The sequence below is a fragment of the Cricetulus griseus genome, chromosome 3, assembly GCF_003668045.3.
Source record: "Cricetulus griseus strain 17A/GY chromosome 3, alternate assembly CriGri-PICRH-1.0, whole genome shotgun sequence".
NCBI lineage: Eukaryota > Metazoa > Chordata > Mammalia > Rodentia > Cricetidae > Cricetulus > Cricetulus griseus.
The window spans coordinates 46,467,962-46,484,252 of NC_048596.1; the positions used below are offsets into that span (position 1 = coordinate 46,467,962).

The 16,291-nt window shown below is 37.5% G+C and overlaps 1 protein-coding gene across 14 annotated transcripts in view; it reads left to right on the forward strand.

The window, feature by feature from the left end:
* LOC100762258 (transducin-like enhancer protein 4) overlaps window positions 1-16,291 on the forward strand; it is a gene marked incomplete at its 5' end in the record, with an annotated part of 129,696 nt that overhangs the window by 29,164 nt on the left and 84,241 nt on the right. For 9 of the 14 annotated variants that reach the window (XM_035441948.1, XM_035441950.1, XM_027406583.2 and 6 more), the window contains 2 exon segments: window positions 3,352-3,414; window positions 15,209-15,283. In XM_035441948.1, coding sequence (XP_035297839.1) covers window positions 3,352-3,414; window positions 15,209-15,283 — 138 coding nt within the window. 14 annotated transcript variants of the gene reach the window in all.

The following is a 16,291-nucleotide window of genomic DNA, read 5'->3' on the forward strand; positions in this document are numbered from 1 at the left end:
TTAACCGTATTTTTTTATTAAAAATTTGAAGGAAATTTTATTAGTATGAGCCTGATATATGTATTCATATATGTGTGCAAGGGCCAGTGTGCACAGAAGAGGGTGTCTGATCCTTTTGAAATGGAGTTAACAGGCCCTTGTCACCTGCCAGATGTGGGTGCTGGGAATGGAACTTTGGTTTTCTGCAAGCATTTTTTAAGGGTCAAGCTATTTCTTCAGCCCCATCAACTGCTTTTCTTAAATGTGTATCTTTATGATTAGGGAAGATGTCAAATGTTGTTTAATGTATTTGACAAAGTATGAGGGTCTTTGTCATCTTTTAATGTGAACAATTGTCCTTTTATTAGGACTATTAATGTTGATTTGGAGTATCATGGGTACTAAAGGCAGTAGTTTAGCAGTGCCTGTAAAGCATCAAACTATAATAACACCCAGTAATTCCAACAACGAACAGTATTTCAGCCTCTTTGCCTTTTTCAATGGGCTATCTGTGAATGCATTGCTCAGGGATGCATGACCCACATCACCTATAAATTTGATTGGAAGCCAAAGAACTGGCATAGGCTGATGGATAGCAGATTAGAGTCCTGATTAACCATGTGATTCAAAGCCTGGAAATATATTGTCTAAGCCAGATTCATCAGATGCAATCAGAATTTCAAGTGGTCAGATGATTTCAAACGTGTATTGTGGCTTTTCCTCCTAGGTTGTCTTTTTCTCTTTCCCTAAAGCTGAAAAATACTTCTTTGATGAATCTGCTTCTTACCCTAAAGCTAGCTGTCTGTTATTCATCAGAAAGCAGGTCGCAGTTCAGTGAGCAGAAGAAAAGATTTTAATAGAAGCTGTGCCAAGGGCTGTAATGCATCATTTTAGGGCCCTAATTACATTACAATGACAAATATCAATGGTGACAACAGCAATAACCTACATCCTTTAATGGCTGTGCTAGAAAAGGAGTTTGGGCCCCACGCCATTAGATTAGACTCAGTTTCAAAACATAGGCCATTAGAAGTGTGTGTCCACAGTATTACTGGTTGATCGCTGAAGCCCAGTGGAAAGGCCTGAAAATAAATGATGCCTCCCCAAAGCTTGGTCTTGTGGGACAAAAGAGGTGAAATTAGATGACCATGGAAGCAGCAGTGTTTCCGAGGAAACTTTAGCTTTCAAAGTGAGGAATGGCCTGCTTAATTGTATGAAATCACACAGATATACCCCACCCCCTTGCTGCCAATTAGCCTGTCCATGAAAATCTATTAGCATGACAGGATAAAGAAATTAAGAAGTATTTTAAACAAAAGGAGACCTGTAAAGAAAAAGTTTGAAGATTTTACCCTTCTTTTTCTGTTTGTGTGTATGTTAACATACATAATTTTTAGTATTAAGACTTTTTTTTTTTTAAATCTTGGTGGTTTTTTTGTTTTCGCTTTAAATGGGTGCTTGGACTTAAAATAGCTTATTAAGGTGCCAGATAACTCTTGTTTTTTATTTGACCAGATGAATGAGTTTCCTGAGTAGTTTTTACTGTCTACATTATGTAGGCAAATTAAAGAACTCAGTTTTCCTACATGCCCACGTACTTTTTTTTCAACCTAGCAAGGGACTATTTTATTTATGTAAACAACATAATGAGGAAAATATGCTTGGCAGATGGTTCTAAGCAGAAGAATCATCAGTTTGGTCTGCCCCAAAGTCTCATTATCTTTTATTCCTACCCCCACCTCTCCTTACAAAAGCCTAACCACAAAATGCCTTTGAGACATGGAGCATTCAGCCTCCTTATTGCTGTCTGTTTTCTTAACTTACCTTAGAATTTAACTCCATCACCACTGTGGAATGTTCATCCAGGTGGAGAGTGGTTTGGTGGTTCCCATTGCAGCCTTTCATGGTGGCTTAAGCATTCTTAAAGGATGGCTAAATGATCCTAGGGGCCAGGGCAGTAAATTAAATCAGGGCAGCACAGTGGAGTTTTAGTCACTGCTGTTTACTGGTTCTGGGCTTTGTCTTTCTTTTTAAATGCAGGCTGGAATGGAAAGCCAACATTCAGGACTTAATGGTGAATTTTTGTTTTGGGTTGGCTGATGAAGTTTTTAAGGTGCTGGCATTTAAGAAATTGCATAGCTACAAAGTTAAAAGGGTTGCTGCAAAAAGAAGAAAGTTGCTGTTCTATAATGACTTAGGAAGAAAAAGAGCATTTGTGTGCTTTCATAAAATGAATTGGTTCTGGATTTATTTTAAGAATGTCTCAGGAATAGTAATTGCTTCACATTTTCTGTCTTTTAACATTTCTTAACCTCCTCTTTACACCACCCCATCATTAAATATGAGTAATTTGTATGCACATATGTGCATACATTAAAAACTGTCTGCTTATCATAAAGTGTAGAACATGCCATCTGAAGATGTGTATTAAGGTGAAACATCAGTAAAGTTCTGAACAGGTTTTTTAAGAAAACATGTAATAGCACACTTTTTTTTTCTTTCTTGTGTTAAAACCCCCAGTGTGCAAGGTATGTACATCTTGTCCCTGTATTTCTAAAAATACAAAGAATAGCTTCTATAGTCTAACTGTTACAACTTTTGCAGGTCTATAGTAAAATGATAATGAAGGTAGTCTTCAGACTCAGATTGCTCTCTGAAGACCTTAGCATGTTCTGAACTATACACTGAAAACCCTGGTTGACAGATTTGCAAGCCTTTACTGTTTGAAAATATTCTACTATTTGGCAATTAAGAATTACATCAGCTTACTTGATTGATGCTGTTTTCCCCCCACTCTTCAGCCCCTAGGAGATTGGGAACTAAGTATAAAAATCCCACTGAAGTGTTGACAAGCAAAGGCTGCCAGGTGCCTAAGATTCAGGCACTCTGGAGGCTGAGGCACTCAGGTTGTTAAGTTCAAGGCTTGCTTGAACTTAAGAGCGGGTAGGGAAGAGAGAAATATTTTTACACAATTGTGGAAGTCTAATCATTTGGTTATGGAAACAGTTGGGATCTGTATAGAAAAAATGTGTGTTATCTGAATTAAATAAAGACTTGGGGTTTAAGAAAACCATTAGATTGGGCAAGGGTCCTTCTGATGAAAGCTTTCAAAAACTGGTTTCTAGTCATGAATATTAAATTCACTTTTTATTACCCTTGCGCTTGAGGATTAAATTTTAAGATGAATGCTGTTTAATAAATCCTGCTGCTAATATGACTCTGTTGTCACTGCCTCCTTTTAATGGGCTTGCTTGGAAGGTGGTTTTCCTCTTCCTTAGACATTGCCAGCCAGAGTACAGTATATAAACCTGTTAATATTTTGGGTATCTATAACCAGTTGACTACTTTATCTGTTGTGTTTCTTTTTTGCAGGCAGAGATTGTTAAACGACTAAATGCTATCTGTGCACAGGTCATTCCTTTCCTGTCCCAAGAGGTAAGATAGTTGATCTGATGGCTAGAGGTTGTTCGTGTTTTATTGATTCTGCAGATAAGGGACTGTAGACCTGATTCTGGCCTTGTTCCTATTTCATATTTCTAAGATGCAATTGTCTCATCCCAACTTCTGAACCTTATTAATATCGAGTGTAACATAATTTAAATGTATTTATTAATCAAATATTTCTGTGTTAAGTAAAATTTAATCGTTAAAATATTTTGCTGTCATTATTAAAAGTAGTGTTGCTCAGAATTATGCCTGTTTGCTATAATGCCATCCAATCACAGAGATGGTAAAATTGCCAGCAAGACATCTGTACATCTGTACATCTGTCACTGAGCATTGAGACTCAGTAAAAGGTTTATCAGACAGAAAAGCTTCACCTAGTGAACTAATGGGACTTTTGGCTGCTGCTTTTAAAAAGTTATTTTAAATTAATGATTAATTCTTTATGTTGTCTATGTATTTAGAAAAGACATCCAACATAAATTTCAGTGTACTCATTTCTGTGTCACTTTAGGCTTTGCTGATAGGCCTTTTTATGGGCCAGTGCCTGGCATGTGGCTCACTAGTTTTGTTTTGCTTATTACCAGGGAAAGTGCATACTGTCAAAAATTCATGCAAGTGTGCAGGAGGGTCTACCTTCCTAGAGCTTGCTTGGTGGTTTCCTTGTGTCCCCCTCTTTCTTTACTTTGCTTATTTTCTTGCTTTGGGTAGGTAGAAAGTTTAGGTGAGAATACTGGAAAGGAATGGTTTTGCTTTTGGATTATTGAATCCTTTATTTGCTCTGGTAATGATCAGCTATAAGAAGGAAGAACTATTTTTAAAGTCTTGAGACCACACACAGTACTTGGCACTTTGTTTTTGGGTAGAGTTTGCACTCCCACTCTTTTTAGTTACTATGTTCTATCACTGCTGTTCAAAACAGCTGTTTATACTTTCTAACAATGTGTGTGCTGGGGTTAGTCACAAACCAGTATTTGAATTTGTACATGCATTATACACATGTGGATTTCTGTCTGACTTATTTTGTCCAAACCAGGATTATATTTGAGTAACTGTTACACTGAAGAAGAGCACACTCTATTCAAAACCTTGCTACTTCCTAATTCAATTGCTGTTTTTCTTCCCTTTTAGCTGTGACCATTAAACCTCATTATCCTCATTTATCTATTTTTACTGACTATTTGCCTGTGACTGGATTAGATGTGTTTTGACTAAGTGTCAAGGAGCATATTTGCATTTTTTGTTGTTTTTTTTTTTTTTAGGATTTATTTATTTTTATTTCTATGTGTGCCTCCATGTATGTATGTGTGCTACATATGTGCCTGGTTCCTGAAGAGGCCAGAAGAGGGCAGTAGATCCCTAAAAAACGGAGTTACAGATGGCTGTAAGCCAACAAGTGAATGCTGGAAACAGAATCTAGTTCTTCTGCTAGAGAACCAAGTGCTTTCAACATTTAGCCATCTCTTGAGCCCGTAGTGTCATTTCTTTGGGAAGCTTGACTGTTCCAGGCCTCACCTAGTGAGTGTTTCTTATTTTAAGAAGTTCTACTTGTGGAGCTAGAGTGAGAAGAATGTGTGAAGAATGTGTGACCCTCAAAGCTGTTACCAGGTTGCAGTGTGATAACCAAAGGCAGAAGGGAAAAGTTAGAATTATCCCTAGGGTGGTGTTACTCTTTGGGCCTCTGCAGGTACAGACCACTATAGGCAATCACATGGCATTTCTGCTGTCTGTGGATTGTAGTCTTGGAGGTACAAGCTCATTTTCCCACATAGTTATGTTGTTTGTATGAGCAGGCCCAGGAGGAACTGAATATGCTGTGGTAGCAGGGCTAAGCAAGACTGAAATTAATTGGTTGAGGATGTTGTACCCCTTAGAGAAAAGCCATGGGGGAAATATTGGCAACTCTTTTCTGCTCTCATCTGGAGGGTAGACATCATTCTTTCAACGTTTGATTATTTGTTTTCCTACGGTTTTGACAGTTCTTGATTTTAGTCCTTAGTACACATAATGACCCCACATTATGGTTTCCTAAATCCTAATTCTGTGTATGTCTTTTCTTCTTTTACTCTTCTAATTTCCTAAGATGGGAGTATACCTCTTAAAATATAGCCACAAATGTGTTTATTCTCATTGCTCATGTTCTCATTTGTGTTTGAGATTGAACACAGTCTACCTTGTATTTTAGGGTATTCTGTAAGCAGATACCTCATTTCTTCCCAGAGGCCAGATGGACCTTAATCTGGAGGGTGGGGAGGCAGGGTATTAGAGAAAGAAGGATTCTATTTCCTGTCTCTTCAGTGGCAGGAAAATCACTCTTGCATGGCTACGGGCATCACTTAGTGCCAGGACTAACGGATCTTAATCTGATCTTTTAACACTAGCTCTCTCTGTGGCAGTGTTGCTGCCAGAAAGGCAGCTGTGGCATTTGAATTTATTTTTAAACGTTTTATTTAAAAATTAAATGATTCTACCTGGGGGAAGAAAGGAAGGTGTTCTCTGGAGACTGTGCAGAGCTACAAGACAGTAGTCAGAAGTGTTTTGAGCATCTGAAAGTTGAGTCTGGAGTCTGACAGAAACAGGAGGTAAATTTACATACATCTAGATTATTTGCCTTTTAACTTAGCTCTGTGCATTGATTGGTTTTGATTGTGTATAGTTTATTTTTTTCCAGACTTAGGAAAAAATGTAGTAGTTAATTACCACTGTTAAATTTGCTTGGTTTTAACTATAAAACCTTTTCTTTAAAGCCAAGTTTTAGCTCAAATATATGTACAGTTGATCTATAGTTTTAAGATTACAGAATAATAGTTTTCTAATATATTTCACTACAACATTAAAAACTAGTCCTAGGCTCCTAGTCATTAGACAAAGATACAACTGTCTCTTGCTATTAAAAGTGAATAATTATCTAGTACTTTGGTTTTAGAATTTCTTAGGATCCCTAATACCAGAATTTAGTAACCACGAACCGTCATCTGTCTGAACCTTTTCCTCCCCTCGCTTTTGGCTATTAGATAGATCTGTACTCTGCTTTCAGATTTTTGTCCTCATAAGATACATCTCACAGTAATACCAATGGGAGATCTTTCTCATGGTATATCTCATTTTCAGGCAACAAATTACAGGTAACTACTTCCAAGCTGTCAGTTCTATAAAGAAGAAATGCCAGTTGCTGGCAGTCATACCTGGGTTGAGTCCTGGCATCCCATCTACAAATCACATGACTTGTGACCTTTAGCAAGTACTTTGCCTCTCTCAGCCTCAGTTTCCTCATCTGTGGGGTGAGGGGGCTCCATACCTGAGGTATTTGACATATGCACTTTCCTGTGAGTATAGCAGCTCTGGCTACAGCAGTGTGAGCAAAGAAAGACCTGTAAGTTCTCTGTGGGGAAGACCCAGAACTGCTTCTAAATCTTGTTGAATCATTGTTTTTGCAAGTGTGTGAATTGGTTATCTTTCTTTCTGATTTCCTTCCTGAAAGCTGAAACTGAGCCCAAGGAGCCTGGACTACCTGGACATCTGGTTATTTTTCTTAAACAATTCCAATCTTTGAGGGTCACATTGAATGATGACTTATTAGATTTCAAGTGTTAAATATCCAACACCTGAATTTTGAGACCGTTTGGAGAGCAGTTATATTTTTGGTCCATTTTATATTCCTATAAGGATTGTTTTGATTTAAACAGCATACTTCATGGTTCTAAGTGTCAACTTGTAGGGTCTATAACTATTTATGTGTGACTGTTAAAAAATTGCAGTCCCAGGATTCTGAAGTTCTCAAGGTCTTAGGACACTTAGGCTATAGGTCTGTAACATTATAGTTGAAATTCTCTTCTCAGTGAACAGTTCTATTTTGTAGAAACTTACATTGGTAATAAGGAACAGAGTTCACCACAAGAGACAGATTATGTGAAAGGAGGCAGTGTGTTAAGAACCTGAACTCAGCCAGACTCTGGACCAAATTTTGGCTCAGCTGCTTTTATAACCTACATGGTATCAAGGGTACAGTTCCTAGTTTCTGTGATAAGCTCTAGGGCTACCTGAATAATAGGGCTTATTAATAAGACTTGGTGGGACTGGAGAGATGGCTCATTGGTTAAGAACACTGGCTACTCTTCTAAGGGATCAGAGTTCAATTCCCAGTACCTACATGGCAGCTTACCCCTGTCTGTAACTCTGGTTCTAGAGCTTCTGACACCACCATACATACATACACCTTCATTTCTCTAGCTCCTTGTGGTCCTGCCCTGTCTATAGAAATGGGAAAGGGGGGGTTGGGTCTTTAAAGTGCAGAATGTGGAAGATGTTCACTTTTACTGGCACTTTGCAATTGTCCCAGACCTAGTTACTTGTCCCCACATAGCTATAAGGAGACTTTGAGGTTTAGTTTTCCATAGCCACCTAACACTAAACCTGCTAGCCACCTAAAGCTGGTAGTCAGTTCTAGATGTAGTGATATCCATTTGATAAAAGTAATGGCTATTATTGCTGCTAACCATGTTATGTATGTACATGACAAATATTCTATCTGACCATATACTTAGCACAACCCATTTTAATTGGTGACCTAATTTATAAAATAATGCATAGTTCTTGCTATAAAAATCATATACTCCTGGAGTTCAAATCTTGATGAGTAGTTTATACTTGTTAAATTCATACAGTATAGAAAGGAATACAGTATATATGAACAGTTATGTGCTGTTTAGTCTATCCAAACAACTTGTAGGGTCTATAACTATTTATGTGTGACTGTTAAAGAATTGCAGTCCCAGGATTCTTAAATATACTTACTTTTCAATTAAAGGCCAGATTATGGCAAATTATACTTGGCCTGCCATATTTTATAGCAAATTGCTGGAAGGGAAATGCTTTTCTTTCCTTTGATATCTTACATCTATCTTGAGGCAGTGAGATTAAAAAAAAACAAATCCAAGCCCCCCTCCCCCTACAAATACACATCATGAAAGAATCATACTGTAGGTCATTGTTTTTTATGGAGTTCGAAGATGTCTTTTTTTTTTTTTAATCTGCTTAAGTTTATTTTGCAGAGTTAAGTTGATTCATTTTGATTGCTTGTATTGCAAACCATTTTCAAATGTTTTATGCTTAGGGAATTTCCTATAGTACATTTTGATCATCCCCCTAATGCCTCCTGGATCCATTCTCACTTCCCTTCTCCCCAACATCATATTCTGTGTTATTTAGTACTGAAATCCACTTTGTACTGCCAAATATATTCCCGAGTATGGGCCTGTCCACCAGAGTCAGTTGGCCTACTAGGGGCCAGTCTCTTAAAGAAAACTGACTCTCCCTTTCCTGAAGCTGTCATCTGTGCAGTGTTCTTCATCGAGAACTATGGTTCAGCTGTGTAAGCTCATGAGTTTCATGGTTCTGTCGTGTTCAGAAGACACTGTTTTGCTCCAGATTTTGCTGACCCCTCCAGCCTGTGGTTCCTTCTGAGCAGTGGCTGCTAAAGTCCCATCTCTTAAACTCATGGTCCTTTTTTTAAATCTCGACATCAATAAACTGATTAGCTTATTTCTAATCATTCAGTGCTAAGGAGAGTGGACATTTCCTTCCTTTCCTCCTTCTGGAACTCCATAGGTAGGTGTTCTGTTCATGAGTTATTTAAAACAAGCAGAGCTGCTTGGGAGCTGGTGGAGGTGTTGTGTAGGCTGGACCTCACAGTGACAAGAAAACTTGCTTGGAGTCTGGGCTTACAAAGGAGCAGAGCAGTTTTTCCTGTGCATCTGTTATTTTGAATTAATACTGGTTTGGTAAATGAAATAATTGTTTTTTTAATACTTAACAGAAATGTTCAAATCATTAGACTTTTTAGACCATATAGTCCTTTACTTTTCATCTTACATTTACTTAGGGGAAAGGTAACTTTCACCTTGAATGCTTTCTGGTACAGAGTAATTCCAGCTAAGAGTTCTACTTTCCCCATTTACTTGTTAGGTTTTCTAAGGAGTCGTACCGTGTTGTGAATTTTCTTTGTTTCATTGTTTGTTTCCTCAGAATTTTGTAGGTTATATTTGGACTTTTTCCATTGCATTTAATAAATAGACAATGACACACAGTTAAATAATAGGGGTGATATGTATCCAATAGAATTACAATTCCAAATAGTACATACATTTTTGTCTCAGCTCTACATTTGTTTCTTCTATTGTGATGGGAAAACAACCTTTCTAGGCATGTGATAGAGATGTCATTTATTTTTGGATGTGGGTATAGACTCTTCTGAATCACATTTTGCATGTATAGAATAATTGTGAAATGGAAGTTGAAAAATGTCATCAGTCACTTTCTTACTGTGCCTTATGGAAAGAATGAACAAAATACAGTGGTTACCCACACTGGTAGCAGTGTTACCAGTGTATGAATCACTCCACGTTAACTCCTCATATTGTTTAACTTCGTAAGGAATCAATGACTTCTGATAACATGGTTTGATATAGGTGAGCTTGACTGAAATAACCCAAGAAACTCTATTAGATAGGCACACAGACATCTCTAAGACCATCTAAGGAAAACATTTGTAAGTGTCAGTAGCCTGTACCACACAAGTCTATTGGAGTCAATTTGTCACTCTTGGTATCCTGTTCCAACGCATTCTATGTAGAGGGTGCCCTACAGTGAGTAACATAAGTCCTTCAGAAAGTTTGGTCCAGATTTCTGAATTTTGCATTTAGGTGTACGCAGGGTAAACATTTAAGAAATTTTCTTTACCCTCACAACCCTGAGATATCAGAGAACAATTCTCTCCTGTGTTTTTTGGTTGACTGATAATCTTGCTTTCCCTGACCATGTGTTTTAATGATAATTGAGTGGCAAAATGGTGGGATGATGATCTGTTTGACCTCAGGAAATAAAAGATGACTCTCAGGAGGTAACTTTCTTTTTCTCCTGCAGGTTTAATTACATGTGGGCTTCCCTCCAAAGGCAGCATTGGCAACCTTGTATTCATGTTTCCAAAGTTAATGTATGTTTAAAAAACCTGCTATCTTTGGATGAAGATAAACTTCAAAGTACTGAGTATAAGCAGAGTTGCATTATCTAATACAGAAGTAGCTATGTCAATTTAAATTATAATTAAAGCTCAAGAAAAATTAAAAAGTATTTTCTCAGTTACAGTAGCCACATTTCAAATACAAAGTAGGATTTCAGTGAGAATTTCAAAACATGGAGTCATGGTTTCACTTGAACATGATCGACTCAGTTGTACCTGGAGTGTTGTGTTTTATCCACACTAAGTATGACCTGAAGGATGAATGGCCTTAGAGCGATTGAGTGACCTCTTTAAGCTGAAAGAAAGGGCAGAAAGGGAGTTGGAAATCTATTTTACTATTTCCAGATGCCTGAAGAAGAGGCAAATTTAGAGATAAAACTGAGGCTAGGGGCAAGTTTTGGAAAAGTAGATTTTAAGTTATCAGTATTAAGGCTCATTTCCTCTACTAGAGAAAGCTTATTAATAAGTTGTCATGACTTTTTTAGAGAATGACAACTGGCTAGATTGCTACAGAGGGGAGTCAGCTATCAGATATGCTAATAGTTTTTGTCCTGTACCATACCAAACCAGGCAGCATTTGGAAATCAGTGTGCAGAGTATTGTTTGGTTAACAAAACCTGGTTTCTGGGTCTTGTAATCTTTAAAGGTTTTTTGTAGCACTGCATTATGGTAAATGAGTGGTGTTTTTATTACATGTGGCTAATGATTCCTATTGGGAAGGGTATTTAGTCCAAGTTCTGATCTAAGTATCTTTCACTTGGAATATTGCATGGTTTTGTAACTGTTCTCACTTCAGTCTGGTTCACTCCTTACTAACTGCCTTCAGCTGCTTAAAACATTCTAATAATGTCTCACTTCTACCAGGATAAAAGTACAGATGTTTTTCAAGTAATGAAAAGCCCTGTACTGTGGGCATTTTCCATTTTCTTCCCAGATTTTATTTCTACCAATAGGTTCTTATATTGAATAATAGAAAATGTCTCTGCTATACATCTGTGTCTCCATGCATTTGCCTTTGTTGTGAATGCCTTACCACTTTCAAGGCATTTTGCCTATCCCAGAGGCCATACAAAATCTTATCCTACCTGTTCCCTCAGCAGGGTTCTGCAGCTCAAACTCCTCCAGTCACACATAGCTGGCTCACTTTCTTCCTTGAGGGAGACTTCACAGACCTTTGACAAGCTCATCCTTTGCCTGATTTTTTTTTTTTTCCTTCTCTCATTCTTCATCCACAGAAGTCCTCCCAGTCTCCGCTGTCATGTCAGCTTCCTTAGGGACTCTTCCCCTATTACTTAGATTAGATTAAGATATTTCCTTGATAAATGATTGCATAACATCCTCTAATTTTCTCTCGGAAATTATTCCCCTGTAGTAATTATAGAGCTTTTGAGTATTAATTCCCCATCTTTCTTCATAGAGTTTTTAAAATTTAGATTTATCGGTTTTTCCATCTATGAAACACACACATATACACAGAGACATACATACACGCATATATGTATCACATGCATACATTGCTCATGGAGACCAGAAGAGGGTATTGGATCCCCTGGAACTGAAGTTAGATGTGATTGTGAGCTACCATATAGGTTCTGGGAATCATCTCTCCTAGTTCCTCTGCAAGAACGAAAGGTGCTCTTAACTTTTGTGCTATCTCTCCAGCCCCTTTTCATAGAAATTAAACTGTGAGACCAAGAGATGTGTTCTATTATGTCATAATTCCAACCTCAGTGCCTTTGGCTTATTAGGTACTGAACACATTCAAATGAATGAATGGAAAACTAAGACTTTCCTGATTCCCTGCTAAAACTGCTTATATTTTACACCCTTCATTTCCTGGTACTCAGACTGTGCATTGTATATGAAATGGACATTACTACTTTGTGTCTCTACAACTAGGGATGTTGTTCATTGTAAGAATCCTGATCATCTTTGCTTTTGTGCCAGAAAATTTCCTCCCAACATGTGGAGAAACTTAAAAAATGTTAAGTCTAACGGTTTTGTTTTTGATTTTTTTTTTCCTGTGGTATCACATGTCTTGTCTGCCTCAAAATATTGCAGTGACAGACATTGACGTTGTTACCCTTTCTGAAAAACATACTGGTTCATAAAGGTCTGTTCATCAGTAAGCTTTATTGGGCCTACATGGCTTTTATCATTTTTGTTTCATAGAAGAAAAATTCAATACTTTTCTGGATCAAATATTAAAAATAATTTTATAACAATGAAAATAATAGAAAAGTAATTTACTGTACAGATTTTTTGCCCCCCCAACAACACCTGTATTCCTTAAATCACAGTATTTTTATAAATTAATCATATTAAGGTATAATGTATATGCCATAAATTTATCTGTAATTCAAAGATTTTTAACAATTCTGTAAACATATAATTATTTCTACATCATAGTTTATTTTTAAAAATTAAGCAATGAGCCAGGTGGCGTATGCCTTTAGTCCCAGTACTCGGGAGGCATAGGCAGGTGGAACTTTGTAAGTTCGAGGCCAGCCTGGTTTGCAAAGTAAGTTCCAGGACAGGCTCCAAAGCTACACAGAGAGACCTGTCTTAAAAAGCCGCCCCCCCAAAAAAAAATTAATGTAAGTTTCAACATTTTAAGGAATAAGTAATTAGATATATTTTTGTTTCCTTTAAATCCCTGTCATCGCTTTGGCTTGTTAATATTTCTTCGATGACATTTGTTTAGTAGTGTTGAAACATAAGAAGGAACTCTGTTCCCTTCTACCTACTGGCTGGGGCTAAAGTGCCTTTTTCACCACTTGAGGTGTGGTGTCAAAAGGACAAGCTGGAAGTGGGACTGGAAAAAAATGAGAATGGAGTGAGAGTAAATGACATATGGAAAGGGGAAGAAAATGAAGAGATGACAGACATAGTGGAAAAGCCATCAGCATTCTACAAAAATGTGAAGCACTTCGAATTTTCTGAGTCAGGGAGTTTATTCTATAATAAAAAAAAGTATGATGGGCCAGCTCTGGGGAGTAGCGTGGGCTTCTTCCTCAAGAATTCCCTTTTCAGTTGTGATCTTTTTGCCTTGTCTTTCTGTCTGAGTTTTAATATTCACACTACCTGATGGGTGCATCCAGTCTCTGGGGTGATTGATGTGTTTCCCATGTTGTGGAGAGGGTAATAGAGTATTACTGGTGCTTTCAGAGATCACAGGAGAGGTGGCATTGTTTGCCTTGGGAAGTGTATATTCAAAAGTCCTTAAACAGCGGATGATTCATGGGTGTGAGCAGAAGTAGGGAAGTTGAATTCCAAACTGCTGCAGGTAGTCCAGAAACTATATTAGCTCTTAGCCATTGCTGTCAAATCTTACAAGCCAAGCCACGACTTCCATTTTTATGTTAGATTCCTAGTAAGTTACTGGCAGATCTGATGGCAAATCAGTGAATTGAGTTGAATTTTCTCAAAAAAAAAAAAAAATTGCACTTGATTTTGATGCTATGGAGCCTTGCTACCTAAGCCATCTTTGTCTTAGCAGTTGAGATAGATTTTATGAAATAACATAAACATAGTGTGTACAGTCTTCACACTAAAGAGGCCTTCTGTAGATAGGTTTCATATCTCTGTTCCATGTAATTGTGTTTTGAATACTTAATACTAAATGTAAAGGAGCTATTTCAGTAGATGGAGACATGCCATGGTAAGAGCTTGTACAGTTTGCTAAGTGAATGAATGCATGAGTAGACTGAATGCTATGTGTTGTGGATGAGTGCATAGGCTAGCCTTTGTTTCACTGTTGAAAGTCACAAGTAAAAGTAGAAAGTTTATAACAATATCTGCAGATAATCATGCATGGAGGGAGCTGGAGATGAGGTTCAGTGGTTAGAAGTGGTTTCTAGCACTCATGTGGAGAAGCTCACAACTACCTGTAACTCCAGCTGTAGGTGGATCCAACACCTCTGGACTCCTGGTGCAAACACTCAGAGGCAGACATACCAATATGTACACATTTTAAAAGGAAATGGAGTATTAAATCTCAGAGGACACTTTGAAAGAGGACGGCTGCTTTTGGCTACACAGAAAGTATCATAAATTTAAAATGAGCTTTTAACTTGGCACATAGTAAGTGCTCAGTAAACATGGCATATGGTCAGACTACCTTTAAGATCAACTGAAGTTATTATTACAGACTCTTACTCTCTATTCCTTCTAGGTTTGTGTTTTTTATTGTATTTAAAAGAACTACATGAAGTACTTCAGCTTCATCTGCATATATTTTTGTTTAAGCATTCAACCCTTCATGACAGAAATACAAACATAGACACTTTTACACTTCCAGGAGAGATAGAACATGGAATTAGAATAACCTTTCACTGTTTATGTTAATAAACGCCAGAGAAGAATCTAAAAATAAGTACTTGTAGGGAATACTTAAAGAATTTTTTTTTTCTTTTCCTGTAGGTAGCATAGAGAAACAGATGGGATAAGTTGAGCTTTGTTTTCAGTACTAGCAGAAGATGTTTGGTTAGAGTGCTCTCTTGGCCTGAGAATGAAATATGAGCAGATAGTGCAGATGTAGGGAGCATCCTCTATGAGCAGAGATATGTGTACAGCCGATGCCTGGTTATTCCTTAGCACTGTGGACTCAGTGACCATGGACTTGTCATGTAGTCATCTACCACCTGGGGATTTCATTTGGAAATTTGGAGACTCCCAAATGCTATTTTGCATGTAAAGTTAGAGAAAAGCTGTTCTGACTGAGTAGAAAACAAATAATTGTATTCTGTTTCTGATCTTCATTTATAGCACCAGCAACAAGTGGTGCAGGCTGTGGAACGGGCCAAGCAGGTGACCATGGCAGAACTGAACGCCATCATTGGGGTACGTGGCCTTTCCATTTTAGCTCTGATCTTAGTGTTTGTCCTTAGCTTCCTTGTTTTTTTCTTTTTAAATTTTGTTCCACCAAAGGGGCAGAAAGTAATAGATGATTACAGTGAATTGAGCCCTTGCCCTTCAGTCTCCTGAGGCATTTGTTAGCTACTCAGAAGCTTTCTTTGTACCACAGTTTACTAATTAACTTGGCTCCCAAAAACTCCCCTGAGGAGACTGGACAGCTCTTTCTCATGTTTCTTTATTGTGCCATCAGTTTCTGTTGCTTAACTAGACAGGAACAAAAGACACAGATTTCTCTGATGTTAAAATGACCTGATTTCTTTTTATCTTTCCACAAATGATTTAGATTGTCTTAATATCACTTTTAGTAAAGTATGTATTTTGCATATCTGCTCCTATTCTTTCTCTTTGTTATGAGTGGTTCTTACAGGATAGTGTCCATTTGTAGAGAACAGATGAAGTGAAAAATCAGTGGCCTAGTTAGAAAATGTTAGCTGGCAGTAGTGACAGTGGTCTTTCCTAGAACCTGCTGGATCCATAGGTTTGGGCATTCACCCCAGCTCCAAATGTAACAGCTAATAAAACTTAGAAATAATAAAGGAGAGAACTCTTGGTTATAAACTGTTCAGTATTGACTTACCAGTTTATGCAGAAGTACAAGAAACACTTTGCCACATTCCAAAAAAGATTCCACTCCTTCTTTCTGCTCCCTCCCAAATGCTTTCTTTGTGTATAAATTATACACAAAAGTCTTTTCTCTTTTTTTCCTCTCAGTGTATCAAACACACTTTGAAATGCTAATTATTCCATTTACTTTCATTAAAATTCAAATTGCTGAGTGAAGATATGAATAAGGGTCGTCTGATAATCAATCTGAAGTGAAGATACTGCTTCAATTATGCCACTGTCTTTTAACAAGGAAATCAGGACTTGGGGATCACTGCACTGGTGTTGGTAGCAGTAGTCTGATTGTAGCTTGTTCTTTAATGGGCTATT